Raw genomic sequence first — 17,500 nt, forward strand, 5'->3', positions numbered from 1 at the left:
CTTTGTATTTGTCTACATTATCAAAGTAGATAGATATAGTTTTGTCTGATGTTGACCAGATGGGCCACAACCTATACATAATGAATAGGTACACACAGCAAATTGTTGATGTAGTTCAGACATATACCGTTTGCCTGTTACAGAAAAAATGCTAAGGGGGTTTAAACACAGTCATCATATTTGCAACTAAAACATAGCCCCTGCCATCAGAAGTGAAAATAAAGAAAAACGAATATGTGCAAAATGGAAATCAGTTAAATTATGTGTAAATCACAAAAAAGACTTGATTTTTGATGAATAAAAAAAAAAAATCGTACTTAATGTGAATATTTATCAATTGTGTTTTTAAAAATTTCTTGGAGTTATGTTCAAAAATAAAATTCATTGAAATATTTTATTAAAGAACAACATTTTATAAGTTTTGCACACAGCAGATAATGAACCTTCTAAGATATATGAAACATGCACATGCAAATAAATAAATAAATAACTTGATAACTGAATAAATAAAATGATTTCAAGTAAAAATGCTAGTAGTTCATTCATCTAAATTCTGTATATTTTATTTCTGTGAACATTTTTCAAGAACAAGAAACTAAATGTAATGCCATCTATCATTGCAAAATTATTACAAGGCTTTTTATTTGGTGAGCTCGATTGAGAAATAAATTGGAATATGTAAGCCATGCAGAGATTTCCAAAGACTAAATATGTAAGCTACATTGATGTTCTCAAACTATATGAGGTTAAATAGCATGTAACCCATTCTGCTGTGAAAAAAATAAAAAAATTGAAATTTGAAAAATTTCATTTCTATGTGGATGATTACAAACAAAAGACAAATGTCCTTTTCTTTAACTTGGTATTGCAACAACAAATTTACCATAGAAAATAATAGTTGCTCATAAGTAACGGCAGTTGGTCTATTATTGACATTTTTCATTGATAAAAACAAAATTGTTGCCTTGTGAAAAAGAACAAAATAAAAAATAATATAACTGATGTCAGAGGAATAGCATTTATCAGATAAATGTTTTTTTTTTATCAGATAAACAAAATTTGCAAATTTATTTTTACAATTTATTTTTGTTGCTGTTGTCAGATGCATAGACCTTGCAGCATAACATTCTGAGATCAAATACTTCCTATTGGATATCAACAAAGTCAACATAGGCATGTCCCAGTGTGTCACCACTTGTACCAGTATATTACAGATTCTAAGCCTAAATATTTGAACTCAAACCTGTTATATTGAATCCTTTTATAATCGAGTATCATTCTATCTGAACCAATCTAATATTTGGCAATGATCAACTTTAGATGATAAACTGCCAATCTTTTACACATGGTTATCAGCTTAAATGAATATAACATTCTTAATGTTGATTACAAAATGTTATAAACAATTTTATTAGATGATAATTTTGTCAGGACAAGAAACTAAGTTTTTAAAATTTATTTTTATTTTAATTCTATTACATTTTTATATTATAAATGCAACTTTCATATTACTATGCTAGCAGTTTCTTGTTATGAATGTTGTGAAAGGCTTGATAGCTTAAAATAAGAGACAAGAATGATGATTAATTGCTAATGGACAATGGTCAACACCATTATGGTTGTTCTTACTGAACTTCTACATAAAGTAGCATGTCATAAAATATGTAAAGCCAATGATGGTAAAAGAAACTGCCATAACTCTATGAAAATAAATACTTCTCTTTTACTTTGAGTGGATTGAGGTAATCAGAGAAAAGAGCAAAATGGAAACTGAAAGTGTAAATGGGAAAATTGACACAATAATATTTAGCGTAGTCACTTACCTTCATATGCACCTAAGTGATCATCTATTTGACCAGCACATGCTTTCCTCCACAGAGGCTTGTAGGAATGATATGTCTGTATGTCTAATGGGAGAAAATGCAGTTGTATAGGGACAGGAAGCAAAAGACTTTCATGACAATACAATTTAATTAACTAAAAATGCAAAGAAAGTGTTGGTTTTTTTAGCAATTAAAGCAAATATTTTAAAAGCAATAAAGTATTTGGTTTTTAGTTTCTGAGCATGTAAATTAGTGCTCTTCTCCCACATCCCTTATAAAGACTGCACATTATATATGTGTGTCTGTGTGTATACATATGTACATTGTTTTATATTAATTATTTTGCTTAGAAAATTATTTGTTATTGAAACTACATTACGTAGCTTCCACCTGCTTTTACAAAGGTCAATAAAAAACACTCTCAGTCAAGAAACAGTGGTACAAGAGTGTAGAAGAAGCTAATGATAACAAATGCTTTATGACTTTTGCCTAGTTGATAGTTGTGTATAATGATAGGTTATATGTCTTGGCCTTTTTTTTTTTTTGCATTTACAATAAATATAACAAAAACATTATTATTTCTAAATCTTTCAATGAGAGACATACAGTAACTACTTTAAAGTATAGATTATTTGCCAATATAATATCGCAGTCTCCAGTTCAAAAATATAAGGACACAGATAGTGTGTTATATAGCCAGCTGGAGACAATGTTTCCAGGGGCTAAACAACAGTAGCATTCATCCCAACCAGGACTGCCATATTATACTGGCAAATAATCTTTACAATAAATATAACATTTCCCTTTTAAAATGTATGTAGATAATTACAACATCATCACCATCATCATCACTATCTAAACAACTGTTTCTCGATATGCATATTATTTGTGAATATGTATATTCTTTACTTGAAGAGAGAACTGTAAAAAGGTTTGCAAATTTATTGAGTTTTAAGAGAATATTGAATGAGCACTATGAATGGTACTTAGGAAACGGATTTGGAGGGAAATTTTCATTTAGTGAGTAGTTCTTTCTGTCTCACTGTTCCCATCATTATCAAATACCTAACCAAAATAAGCAAATCATTTGCAAAGAAATTTTTTTCTAGTGGGAAAATATTAACTATAAAAAAAAAAGAATACATAAAATTATAAAGTAAACAAAAGAACTGTGCAAGAATTTGTAATTTTAGTGTTTGTGTCTGTGTATAAGTGTATGTGTGTGTGAAATTGAGTTATAAACTCAATTCACTAGAAACTTATACTATGACATCCACCATAATAATAATAATAATAATAATAATAATAATAATAATAATAATAATAATAATAATAATCTTAAATTTGATTGAATTTTCACATTTTGGAATCTACAGTAACAAAGATTGAACTTTAAAATTGTGATTTTTTAAAAAGGTATTCCATGTTTTTTGTAATCTTTGCCAGTTGTGGAAACAAATGCTGATAGCGCTTATATATTCTACTATGTGCAGCACTGAATGCATATCTCAGCAGCAGTTGGTAGAAATACCTTATTGACTTCAGCTATAGTTATTATTATATAGGTGATGGTTGGTGAGAAAAGAGCACTAAAATTGGCACAAGCTGGCAACAATGTGGCTTCTAGTAGCAGGGTTATGCAATCTCTAACATTTTTCATGAACTGTGTGCGAATGTATTTTTTATATTTATATAATTTTCCTCAAAACTAACCTTTTAAACATTCCCTTTGCATCTCCCGCTCCCCATCTCAACATACACCATTATCAAAATCAAAAGGACACCTGAGGATAATGTGGATCTTGATATACAAAGATATGTTATGGATATGGATGGAGTATCTTTCATCATGCCTGCTTGATCAGAGCTGACATAAGGCTAAATAACATCAAGCATTTACAGTGCATTTCAGTTTCAGAATTATGTTTACACTTATATGCAAAACAGTTAAGAAACTATGTTTAGTATGTCAGTAGATACTTAATCGATAACCTTTGTACTAATAAGAGATATCGTCAAAATAAAACATCAGGAGAAATATTTCACTTATAAAACCATTTATAAAACTATATAATAAAAAAAAATTTATAAAATAAAACTATCCAGTTTAGAACTAGAATAGCTTTTACTGAACTTCATAATTCTAGAAAATTGATAACAAAAATACCTTTTAGTTGCTGATTTGCAGAAAGAGAATGGACAAACAATAATGGCATAAAAAAAGAGTACTAGTAGTTGGATCACCTATGTTAACTAAATAATAATAATAATGATGATGATAATGATAATAATAATAGTATCCTTTCTACTATAAGCACAAGACCTGAAATTTTGGGCAAGAGGACTAGTCGATTACATTCACCCCTGTGCATAACTGGTACTTATTTCATTGACCCTGAAAGGATGAAAGACAAAGTCGACCTTGGTGGAATTTGAACTCAGAATATAAAGATGGACGAAATGCCACTAAACATTTTCCCCAGCGTACTCACAATTTTTCCAGCTTGCTACCTTAGACGATGATGATGATAATAATAATAACAATAATAATAATAATAATCCTTTCAACTGGGAGCACAATGCCTCAAAATAGGGGGAAGGGATTAAGTCAATTACATCGACCCCAGTGCATAACTGGTACTTATTTCATCAACTCTGAAAGAATGAAAGGCAAAGTCAACCCCAGCGGAATTTGAACTCAGAACATAGCGACAGATGAAATATTGCTAAGCATTTCACCCAGCATGCTAATGATTCTGCCAGCTTGCCACCTTAATAATAATAATAATAATAATAATAATATAATAATAATAATAATATGGCATTTGTCAAAATCTAGAAATTTCCTAAGAGACCCTCTTAGAAAATTGTCATGTTTTTAATGAAATTAGGTTCATATTGAACAGAACTACTTGTGCTTTATTGAATAATTACAAATCATGAGTGAAGTGGTCACTAAACAGTACATTTGAAGTTACAAAATAAAAATAAGTGATGGAGACATTAATAAAAAAAGACTTTTTAATAATGTACGTGTGTGTATGTATATATATATATATACTACACACAAATATTACTCATATATACCTATCATACATGCACACAAACATGTACAGATATTTTCATCATAATCATGTTTTAATGCCCAGGTTTCCATGATACCATGGATCAGATGTTGTTCCTGTTGCCAACCTTCACCTGTTCCCAAGCAAGGTAATAATTCGCCTGAGTAAGGAGATATGTGTGTGTGTATGTATGTGTATTATATATATATATATATATATACATAAGTAATTCCAATGTAATTCCTTTATTCTCTAGTGTTCTGATGAAAAATTTGCTAAAGAATTATAATGGAGTATCCTGTATGTTGAAAACCTATATGGTCTCATGCTTCCGAGGAGAGCAGTTTATTTCAAATTGATATAATGCTTGCATTGATCGATTAAATGAAGCCACTTGAAACAGCCGTAATGCACTGATACCTTGGCATCCTCATTAGTTATTTGCTTTTTATTCACCTAACTTCGAGCTGTGCGAACAGCACTGGACTGACTTGGTACCTCAACTTAAGTACCTAATTCAACTAAATCTTAATTATTTCTCTACATAAGTATATGTACATATAATTGCTGTCAAAATGCAATAGCATGAACAACTGCCATAGGGTATACCATTGGACATGAATGGTTCCAGCAATCTACTTCCTTGAATTAGTACTGTTTTATCAACCTCAGAAGGATGAAATGCAAAGTTATATCCTATTAAATGCACAGACAACTCTGCTAATTAGTTGCCTTGATAAATATTATCTCCCTCAGTCTTTTACCATATACATACATATACATATATATATATAATAGAATAGTATTATATATATGTGTGTGTGTGTATCAGTATATTTGATAGATAAATACTATATCCATATCTTTCTATATATATATATAAAAAAAGTTGAGATTTTTTTTATTTTTCATAGTTTTTTTAAAAAGAAAATATTTGATGAGTCAGGCTTGAAATTGTTGGCAGAAAATTGGCACCTGTCATAGAGTGACAAGCTGATCTGATCTAATGTATAACGACATATTTAATTCTTATTGCTTGGATACTCACATGGAGAAGAACCATGTTTGAATGCCTGTTTATACATATTCAAACACATATGCATGCACGCACATATATATATATATATATATATATGAGAGAAAAAGAGAGAGACACACAAAGATGGAGAGTAGAATTAAATACACTTTTACATATGCATGCATAAAGCTGCACATAAAATGGAACATAAGAGAGATTCTATTGATACCTTAATGACTATGTCACTGACCTAGACATAACTTGCATTTTAATTGGATTTTATGTAAGGAAGAATTGCTGCCCTACTCTTCTCTGCTGCCTGCAGATATGCATACACATATATCAATGTCATCTCTCTATCCAGGGATACCAGAGTACAGGGATAAGAAATGAGCTAGGGAGTTGCTACTGGAGGCAGTAGCTGTCACCTTGACATTGTGATGACTTAGAGAGTCCACTGTGGATTTTCAAGGATTTTCAACCTACATTCAGTTTTGTTCTGTTCCCCAGTCTGTCAACACACTTTCTTGTTCTCATACATAGAAATTTCATGACAGAATCTAGATATAATACCTCTTCTCAATAATTAAGATTTTAAAAACTGATGCTGAGTAACCTCTTTAGATTCGCTCACATAACTACACAAAGCACATGTACCAAGCCAACAAAGTAGTTATGTAGTCTTTTGACTTGTTAGAAATAGCAAGTAAACTCCTTTCAAATTCAGTCCAACCTTCTTTAAAGAAAATGGCCATGTCTAGAATGCTTTTGATCAGAGTTGACCAGGAGCTAAACAATATCAACTGTATAGATATATATTTCTGCAAACATACTAAATTTGTATTGCGAGCAAATTTCAGAAACAAGATGTTGTTTTCTTCTTTTTACTTAGCTTTTAAAACTTAAATTCTCTGCTGAAAGTAGCAGTTTTGCCAACAATTATTTAGTTAATGCTTGCATAAAAAAAAATCTAATGACAAAATCTATTAGGATTTCTAAGTATTATTTATCACTGCTAACTTTAAAAAATATCTATGATAAATCGGTAAGCCATTTGTTTAATTACATGGGGAAACAAATTCATCAGACACTCTGCTAAGTTTGTAAATATATAGTGTATAGAGAGGAATAGTGAGAAAGAAAGAGAGATCACTGTTGAATGTCCAAATCTTCCTTTCTTCATGTGTGCATATTAAAATTATGTTCTCTATTTCAAGAGATGTCCACTTGCTTGACAGCATAAACTCATATGTACAAACATCATCTAAATTTTGCATTTAACATCTAATATTATTTCCCTGTTCTTCTTCCAGAAGTTATTAACTTTAAATAATTCACAATAAGTTCCATTTGATCACATGTCACACATGCATATCATGAAGGAAACAAGATCTTTTCTCTGAGTCCATTCCAATGTAGTTGTTCCAATTCCACCAGCTGCTCCAATTCCATTTCACACAACCTTATATACTTCGGGAGAATACAACCCTTAAACATAAGAGACCATCAACTGACTCCACCAAAAATACAAAAACAAAACAAAACAAGGGCATGATCCCACAGCCCAACCACCAAATGAAATTCTATATTCCATTTACTTTGTTAATTATACCAAATTATTGTTATATGTCTGTACTAAACAATTAATGTTTCAGAACCGTAGTGCATCTGCCTGTGTGTCTCTCATTTCAGTCCATTTGCTACTCACACCTAACAAAAGATTGGTAAAAATGAACAACAACCCCATGATCTGTCATGATTCTTGCCAGGATTTTACATGACAGAGCCTTAGAAGAAGATTTAAGCTAAACAGTTTATATCATATTACCACTACTAAGATATTGGAAAAAAAAAATTATAATTGATGTTGAGAGAAAGAGAGGGAGAGAAAGAAACAGATAAAGAGTGTGTGTGTGTGTATGTGTGTGTTCATGCCCATGCAAACATCTGCATACATGCAGAAATGTGAATGCATTAGTATTGTTAGCGCTTGTGTAGCTACATGCAAGAAGTTGCTAAATGCTAGGAACTGATTCCATAAGTGAAGTAATTCACTTCTTGCTGTTTTCTTAATCAGACTTCCAAGATGACAACAAAAATACAGAAATATATCCAGTGCATTCCTCAAGATGCTCAACAGCAACACAGCTAACATTTAAACAAACAAAAATAAGTTCAAATAAACAAAAACACTACATTATCGTATGGTAAACTCCTTCTATTTTTCTTCTCAAAATGAATCATAATGAAAAACCTTGAGGAAAGCATTTAAAAAACATTTCAAATTAATCTCTTGACTATCATTGCTAAAATAACACCTCAAAACATGGCAAGTTACAACCTTCTTTTAAATGTCACTAAAAATTGAATTTTTACTTTAGAGTTTATTAAAACATTTTGATTTTTAATATTTTTTTCTTTTACTTCATTATTTAATTATTTTTTAAATTCATCTATTATGTTTTTAAATTGCCATTTTAAAAGGTTATATCATTGTTATTACTATTGGCACAGTATAGCCTCTTCCAGTTTAACATTTTAAATTTTGTATTTTACTTTTGTTAAGGGATGGGGGTAAAATCAGATGATCTTTAAAGAAAGTCTTCACTTAAACAGCATTAAGTCCTTTTCTACTAATTCCTTAAAAAACCTTTGCTACTAAAATATTTAATTCATAGTTGAATAAATTTCTAACAAAACAAAACAAAACAAAAAAGCAAAGAAGAACTGTCTGAGTGAACTTACCATCAAACAAGTGATCTTTTAGTAACAAAGGAAGAAAGTTCAATCCCTCAGAGAGATATTTAACTGAATCTATATGTAAAGCTATAAACATTCTACAGTTAAAATCTTGTAACGGCTGCTGCACATACTAGAGCCATTACTCAAAACTTGACACCTGTCCATAATCTTATAAAATCTATGGTTTATCTTAATAAATACAGATAAGCTTTTAAGACAAATTATGCTTCCTTTTAAGAAAAGAAAATTTTTTTTTTCATAGAAGAATTTTAAGATGACTATTGTACAAAAATTAAAAAAAATAAAATAATAAGATTATAATCATTAGTTACATTTATTACTCAGTTGGGGAAAGAATAGTTGACTAATTGTTAGAATTTTAGACTTTGTAGTACAAAGATCAGTGTTCAAACCCTGCCTGAAATATTTTTAACTGTTTTTCTTTCCATTTACTGGCAGAAATGTGTGTGTGTGTGTGTGCATGTGTGTGTGTGTGTGAGAGAGAGAGAGATGGTGAGTGTGCTGCAATAAAATAACAGCTAGACTGTGAAGAGGCAACTGAGAGAAACTATGCTCCATTATCACTAGAACAGGAACACTCTGGTAACTCACTTTTGATACTTTATTTATATAACACTGAAATGAACATTCCACTAACTATTTCCACCATTTGCATTGGATTTGGATGCTACATACCAAAACAATGGAAAAGATATTCTCTTTGTAACTACTACCCATTACATTACATGTTCCATACATATAACACATCAAAAGTTTCTACCACTGATCTCTGTCATTTTGCATTCCAAGTTTCAATGTCTTTCAATAAATTTTACTTATATGCATAATTCATTTATAATTAAAATTTATTTTTGCAATATAACTGATAAAATAAATGCATTGGAAAAGTAATTCAAAGTGGATATGGTTTAGTAGTGGAGGTTCAAAGTAGAATCATAAGAGAGAAGCAGTTGACTATAGGAAAGTTAAATGTAACACTTTTTCATATAGTGTTCATTTTAAAAGGTAATCTTGAATGTATTACAAATACTTATCATGTTATTGACTAGACTCCTATTTCTTTACTACCCACAAGGGGCTAAACACAGAGGAGACAAACAAGAACAGACAGACGGATTAAGTCAATTATATCAACCCCAGTGCGTAACTGGTACTTAATTTATCGACCCCAAAAGGATGAAAGGCAAAGTCGACCTCAGCGGAATTTGAACTCAGGATGTAATGGCAGACGAAATACCGCTAAGCATTTTCGCCTGGCATGCTAACGATTCTGCCAGCTCGCCTCCGTGATGTTGTTATACATTGCTGGTCACAATGTGTTTTTGTGTTGTTTTAGACTTCAAATGACACCACCCCCTCTGGCTAGGTGAGCAGGCCAACATTTCCTCCCTGATCAAGAGGGAGTGGAACAAGGTGAAATTAAGTGTTTTACTCTAGAACATAATGCACAGCCCTGTCTGGGAATCAAATCCATGATTTAGCAATCGTGAGTCCAACAAACTAACCACTAGGCCAAGTGCCTTCACACAAATACTTATATTGATAATAAATGGAAGTAAAACTCAAAAGTTATTGCTGTTCTTCAGCTCTGATTGAAACAGAACATCGGTTTATAGCTCAGTGTACTGATTGGTTGCAATCTTCAAACCTAGAAATAGAAATATACCATGTCTCCATCTGGTTCAAGATTATACTCTTCTTTGTTATTTCTGTTCCTTGGACAATCTCAGTAGCATATCAGTTTTCCTATGAGAAATGGTCTCTAACTCCCTAGCACAGCCCTTCACAATTACTGAAAACAAGACACAGTTAGTTGTCTTCATTACAGTTCTCATAGTGCAGTAAAGCTGATACTTTGTGTGTAAGTGTGAGTGGGAAAGAGAGAGAGAGAGAGAGAGAGAGAGAGAGAGAGAGAGAGAGAGAGAGAGAGAGAGAGAGAGAGAGAGAGAGAGAGAGAGAGAGAGAGAGAGAAAAGAATTAACACCTGTATTTGGATGATTCTTTATCGATTCCATAAACATGAAGGGCAAAGTTAACCGAAGCAAGATTCAATCTGGGTGATAGACAAAGTTGACCTAATGGCATTTTAGCACAGAGAACTGGAACAAATACTGTTAGGCCTTCTGTCACAAATTTTAACAAATCTAACATTTCACTGACTTACAACACTTCCAAAATGCAGGAGTTTATAGTCTGAAGTATGGCAGTTTTGTCTTTTCTCTCTCAAATTCAGTTCATGTTTTCCTTCTCTATCTGTATGGCATATGCATTTATTTAATTTATTATAATTATTCACTCTTTTGTTCTCTTCACAAATAGTACTTAATGTGTACTATTTAGAAATCAAAACAAAAGCAGTCATTTATTGAATATGAACAACATAATTTAATAAATCATTAAATATACAACCTAATCAAGATACGTTGTAAATTTAAAACAAACAAAAAAAAAAATTTTATAGAATACACATATTCTTACTGAGCTGATTCCTCTTTTTAGTAAACATTTTTAGCTTCTTGCTAAATTGTTATTCCTAATGCAAAATAGTTTTGTGTTATCTATCTATCTATCCATAGTAATGAATTTTCTAAGGAAAGAAACAAGAAAAAACAAAAGGAAAGGTGGGGAAGGATGTGAATAGAAAAGAAAGAACCCCTCTCCCATAGCCTTATAAGGAAGAGGGTTTGACTGTAACTGATTTTCAATAAATTGCATAGGAACTGTGTCAGTGACTGACCAGGTCATAGAAGAACATTGGCATTTCATAATAGGCAGTACTTTTAAGAAATAAATACAAACTGAATATAATAGTTTTTGTGTTCTTAAATCATTAAATTGAATTTTCCACCAAGTTTTGTTGTTTTCTTTTTATTGATTATAAAGAAGTAATGAAACTAAATATGATACCTGTGAATAATCTTAACTAACATGTGTGAGTTGTTAGATATTTCTTCTTATGATTACTAATTACTATAAATGTAGAAGTGTCATAGGTAATCATTTGTATTTTGTTTTTGTGTGTATGGGAAATATTTTTATGTTGTGCTGGTTAGTTGTATTTGATGTCCTCTGTTGATGTTAGTAAGAAAGTAAGAAACATTTTGTATAAAGAATAAAATCCTTTAATATCGTTCTCCTTTTTTTGACAGTGGAAAAAATTTGGCTGCGATAGCTTCCTTGTTCAGTGACCCTGTACAAGCTCCTAAATCAAAAAGCTAGATTTTTACCAACTATTTTGGTATTTTTTACAGCACATTTTCATTGTCTTAACAAAAAAAAAAAATATCAAATAACTGTCGTAATCAAACGATATTTTTTAATAAACACCAGACATTTTGCCTTAGGAATAAAATTTAGTAAAGGAACTACATGCAGAAATGTATATTGAAATGAGAAAAAGACCAAGTATTGACTTCTGTACTTTTTCTTTACTCATTTACTATGTACGAAAAAATGATGATAAGGGTATGTTTAATGACGCATTTAATCGTTACATTCAGTGAACATAAATGTATGCACCTTTTATTTTTATCATTAAAATAAAAAAATACAATAAAGTTTTGAGACATAAATTGTAATTCTCTTGAGAAAAATATATCTTTGTTTCTTATTTACAGCTGAATTTGAATGTGTATGTGAATGTTATTTAAAATACGATATAACATGTATATGCTTATTAGCATGTTCGTGTGTAAGCATAATTGGAAACATGCGAATGTATTGAAAAATAAACGTATAAAATATGTGTAGAAATATAATTAGAGAATGAAAAACAGGGGAAATAAGTCATATAGCTGTATTGCTTATACAGGTTAGTCTCCCTTGTTCAATAATAATTTACTGATCCGCCACGTCAAAATTACAAACATATTTCCTGAAGATACAAAAATTTCCTCATAAAATATGACCTAATGTATTAGGTCATCTATGTATATATATGTGTGTGTCTCCGAGGAAAACTGATTAATACATATACCATTAGTCATAACCAGCTTCTGAAATATGGGACACGACTGCATGATATTTCATATCAATCATTATTATATTTTCACTTCTCTCAACAATTATTTGCAACTAAAAGAATGAAAAGTATTGAATAGAATTGATGTATACTGAAGCAACATCTTTCACATGCTAGTTAAATGCTGCTTCACTTTACACACACAACAATCAACAGACTTCTGCACTATATCTGTCAGGCAAATTCTCTCAAAAGACATTGGTTAGCTATAGTAGAGGAGTTCTCCATGGAATCACACAGCGGGACTGAACTTGAAACAACATGGCTGCAATCATATGTTTTAACCACGTGGTCATGCCTTCCCCAATATGTATCGTGGTACTGGTTCCTCTTCGTTTACAAGTATTTCAGACATGAGAGCGAAAACTAAAATTGAGAGGCCTCAAAGTAAACTTATAAAAAAACTAAAGGTTTAATAAATATGGAAGCTAGAACTCAGCTATCATCTGAGAAATTACTGTGCTTGACATACAGAAAATGAATAATTAGAAGTTGTAAACGATTAGCGCACATGAAATATAGGTGGATGATAGGCAGATAGACATGAAAAGTATACATCCTAATTTGTTGATGTCCAAGAGTAGTTAGCATAAAAATATGCAGGGACTTAATTTTTGCCCAGATAACTGCATTAGTATTGGAGGTGGGTGTTGTGATAAAATAACAACCAGAATAAAAACAATGGAAGACAGTCAGGTAGCTATTACCTCTGCTATTAATAAAGGGTCCTCTCTCTTTCACTCAAAGTAAAGGACAGAGCGATAATGCTTGTGCAGGAAATGCAATGCAGGATGGCAGTGCAAAGTGAGCTTTGAATGTGGAAGATTTGTGATGGAAACAAAGAACTGTAATGGGTATGCTCTGATGGACTGTACAGAACATAAACCAGTGGAAAGAAAAGTTAGATATAAAAGGATTTAAGTGTAGTGGTTTAGACAGAAGCTTGCACTGTCTATGGGTATTACAGTTCTATATTTAAGAGATAAGGAATTATGTACATTATTTACATTTGACAGATATTTGTCCTCATCTTGTTTGTTGTTAACACGTTTCAGCTGATACACCCTCCAGCCTTCATCAGGTGTCTTGGGGGAAATTTTGAATCAGTTGGGGAGTTTACATAGAATTTACGAGGTGCACACTTATCTGATAATAAGTATATCAGACATGCATATTCTTCAAGATTGGTGAAAGAGATAGGGTGATAAAATGAGAAAGGGCAGGGTGGGGAATCATCGAGAGGGTCAACTAAGTTCAATAGTATCCCTAGGAAGCAAAGTGCAGTGGACAGAAGAGATCTATTGGCATCATTATTCACCCTGGAGACATAGTGCAGTGAAACTGAGAAGAGGCGATAGTGACAGAGATGAGCAATAGAGGCAAAAATGATGAAGATATGGGCGACAGAGACATGGATAACAATGGTGTGGATGATAGACAGATAAAAGGGATTCATGACAGAGGGGTATATTACCAGGGTCGAGGGTGATAGAAGATCAGTGATAGTAAAGTGGCATAATAGAGGGGTATGTGATAGAAAGGTTAGTGATAGAAGTGGTTACAGAGATGAAAGGCTAATGAATGTAGACTTATCAGTATGCATAAATTCATACATACATTTACATATATTTATATATACACACACACACACATATATACACACAGATTTTTTATACAAATATAAATACACACACACATACACATAATGCAGCATATGATGCATGAAGATTTACCCTTTGTCAGAACAATCTGTGGTAATTTTTTATGGAAATTATATCATTTATTGCATATGAACCAAATACGACGTTGATTTATTCCCCTGAAATTTTTGTATCAGTTACTTTAATTTGCATTTTATTATATTCAATTCTGTATGTATGTATGCATGTATCATCATCATCATCATCATCACCTTCATCTCTTAACAACCCCCTTCCATACTCGAAAGGGTTGGCCAGTTTAACAGGAGCTGACTAGTGAGAATACTCCACCAAGCTCTACTGTCTGCTTTAGCATGGTTTCTATGGCCCCGGATACCCTTTCTAACACCAACCATTTTACAGAGTGTACTGAGTGTTTTTTATGTGGCACCAACAGCAGTGAGGTCACCAAGTAACTTCCAAGACAAGATCTCAGAACAAATGCTACTCATATCAAGAAAACATAGTCACACACTTCTTAATCATGAGTAGCACTCAGCTACAGCCCTCAAAATTCCTCCATATATCAGGTCTCACTGTCACAGTGAAAATCCCTCATGGGGAAAATGCATCCTTAACATAGCTAGAACCATTCTTCTGAGACAGAAGATAACTCAGCCTCCAGCAATGACTCATTAAACTGCTCAAATGAGGTCCACAATAACTTATTACTTGCATATTTTTTATGAGCATGATAATTCAAGTGCTTGTACAAATTATCAGACACAAATGATATCACACACACACACACACAACGGGCTTCTTTCAGTTTCTATTAACCAAATCAACTCACAAAGCTTATAGTCAGCCCAAGGTGGTAGTAAAAAAACACTTGTTCAAGTTGCCGAGCAGAGGGACTGAACCTGGAACCATGTGGTTGGGAAGCAAACATCTTACCACAACAGCTACTCCTATGCCTATAACCAAAATCTACATACAGATGCCAGATCACTACACATGAGGAATTAGTAGCAAAGATAGCATTGGACCATATGCCTTGTGGTATTTCATTGCATAACTTCCACTTTCTAAGCCAAAATCTTACCAGAATTGCCTATTGCTTACTTTTCAAGGTCAATAAAATAAATACCAGTAATACACTGAATATGTTTCAATCAGCTATACTCTTACAGTTTGTAGCCTGGAGCTATAAAGTGAAAAATCAATATTTTACTTACTAAACATAAAAATGTTTACATATAAACAACATTGCTTCACTTAATGAATAAAAAAATACTTGATTATTTTGTTTAATTTCAGATTTAGTCACACTATTTACGATACTGAGAAATAAAGATGGAGAAACAACTAACAAATGCATTTTGCATGTTAGTCAAAGTACCATTCATCAAGTGGCATCTACCTGTCTGCTTGTCTGTCTATCTGTCTGTCCCAGTCCCAATGTATACATGTGTAGGTACATACATACATGCAAAAATACATGTGTACATGCATACTTATATGCATATATATAAACTGAGGGGCAAGGTAGTGTACAACAAAATGGTCTGACATCTTTTTTTTTTTTTTTCTTAATACAGGGCATAAGTCTCAGTGAAAACCTATCTCCTTCAGAGGACCAGAGGTTATCTTGACTGCAGAGATGAAGCTTACCTACACCGAAATGTTATGTGTGAATGCATTTGATTGGTTGGTATCGAGGTTAAATTCTTCAACTATTGATCAAACCAATTAGTGCTTTGAAAGAGATTTTATACATGAAAAATAACTATATTTAAATTTTTTTTGGTGGGTTTTTTTTTTTATAGAGATAATGACCATCACTTACTTCTCAATAGTCAGTTATTTTCAGTAGATATCTGAACTGAAAGAGATTAATGACTGATATTTGCCATATTTAATTAGTTACAAATAATTTAAAGTTAATGGAACTAAAAATTTTATTATGCTGAATTTCATTAGGATTTACAAATTTTATGACTAATTTGATATCAAAGGATATCTCAGATAAATCTACATGATTACTATTATCATTGTGAAGGTTATTTTTTTTGTTTTGTATCTAGTAAGGTTTATTTCACTGGATACTAAAGGCATGATCTCTGAGTAAAGATGTGTTTAAAAAAAGAATCTATAATTTTTCACTGTTTAAGATGATTAGATACCAAATGAATGCTGTTAATGAAAATCTTCAGCAAGAATGACCTAAAGTGTTTCTAGCTTTTTACAATTAAAAGGGTAGAACAGGAAAGAATCAAAAAGCACTGTGAATGATTTTCATTGTTATTGATGATGTTGTTGTCATTCCTTGTGTTATTATTTACACGAACTTCATAGGTTAAAGTGATTTATTTACATTACTGAAAAATCACTTATTCTGTCTACTTTTACTTAATGAGCAATGAAAGAAAAAAAACTAATAAAAACAATGTAATTGAACAGAGGATACATTTCGTATTATGATTTCCAAATTTCGTGAAACAATGAGACTCAAGTGATTTAAACAATATTTTATCACTACCTCTTCGTTTGGAACCAGCTGTACTTCATACTAATTCCAGCATCCTATATTTTGTGATATACATACCAACACACAGAGAAGGTGAGGAGAAAGACTATAAGAGACATATACATACATATAAGCATGCATCCTCACATTTATCCATCAGTAAAATACTAAACTGGAAAAACAAATCTTTACTGTAATATGGATGATGTGCAGTGGAAGCAAGCAAATAATTTAAAACTGTTTGATTTCTACATGAGGTTATTTAATTTCATTTGTATTACTAATGCTCTTTGGAAAATGATGAACATCACACACTCTTATATTTTCCACTGTACAAGCATAATTTGTTGTGTGTCTAGCATTTTCTCTGCTTAGGATTTTTGCTAACCAAAAACAAGAGATCTCAGTGAAATACTGATTTAGAAAAATTAGTTCAATATCAGCAAGCAAAGATTTAAATCTTCATCGATATTTTGATTTATGCTTCTCTGTGCTGGCAGGCCTTGGTTGAGTCCACCACACACTATATCACCAACCAACTCAATATTCTGAGATATCAGTGAGGTCCACAAGAAGGACCATCTTAGCAGCATCATAGGCCCCAGGGCAAAGCAATGCACTGGGTCCTATAGTATTTGTT

General features: G+C 31.9%; 1 protein-coding gene across 20 annotated transcripts in view; it reads right to left on the reverse strand.

Annotated features, from left to right (window-relative positions):
- LOC115209324 (zinc finger protein rotund-like) overlaps positions 1–17,500 on the reverse strand; it is a 428,746-nt gene that overhangs the window by 30,008 nt on the left and 381,238 nt on the right. For all 20 annotated transcript variants that reach the window (XM_036501218.1, XM_029777674.2, XM_029777673.2 and 17 more), the window contains one exon: positions 1,824–1,907. In XM_036501218.1, the coding sequence (XP_036357111.1) occupies positions 1,824–1,907 (84 nt within the window). The remainder of the gene's footprint in view (positions 1–1,823; positions 1,908–17,500) is intronic.

Source organism: Octopus sinensis, linkage group LG3, assembly GCF_006345805.1.
Source record: "Octopus sinensis linkage group LG3, ASM634580v1, whole genome shotgun sequence".
Taxonomy (NCBI): Eukaryota; Metazoa; Mollusca; class Cephalopoda; order Octopoda; family Octopodidae; genus Octopus; species Octopus sinensis.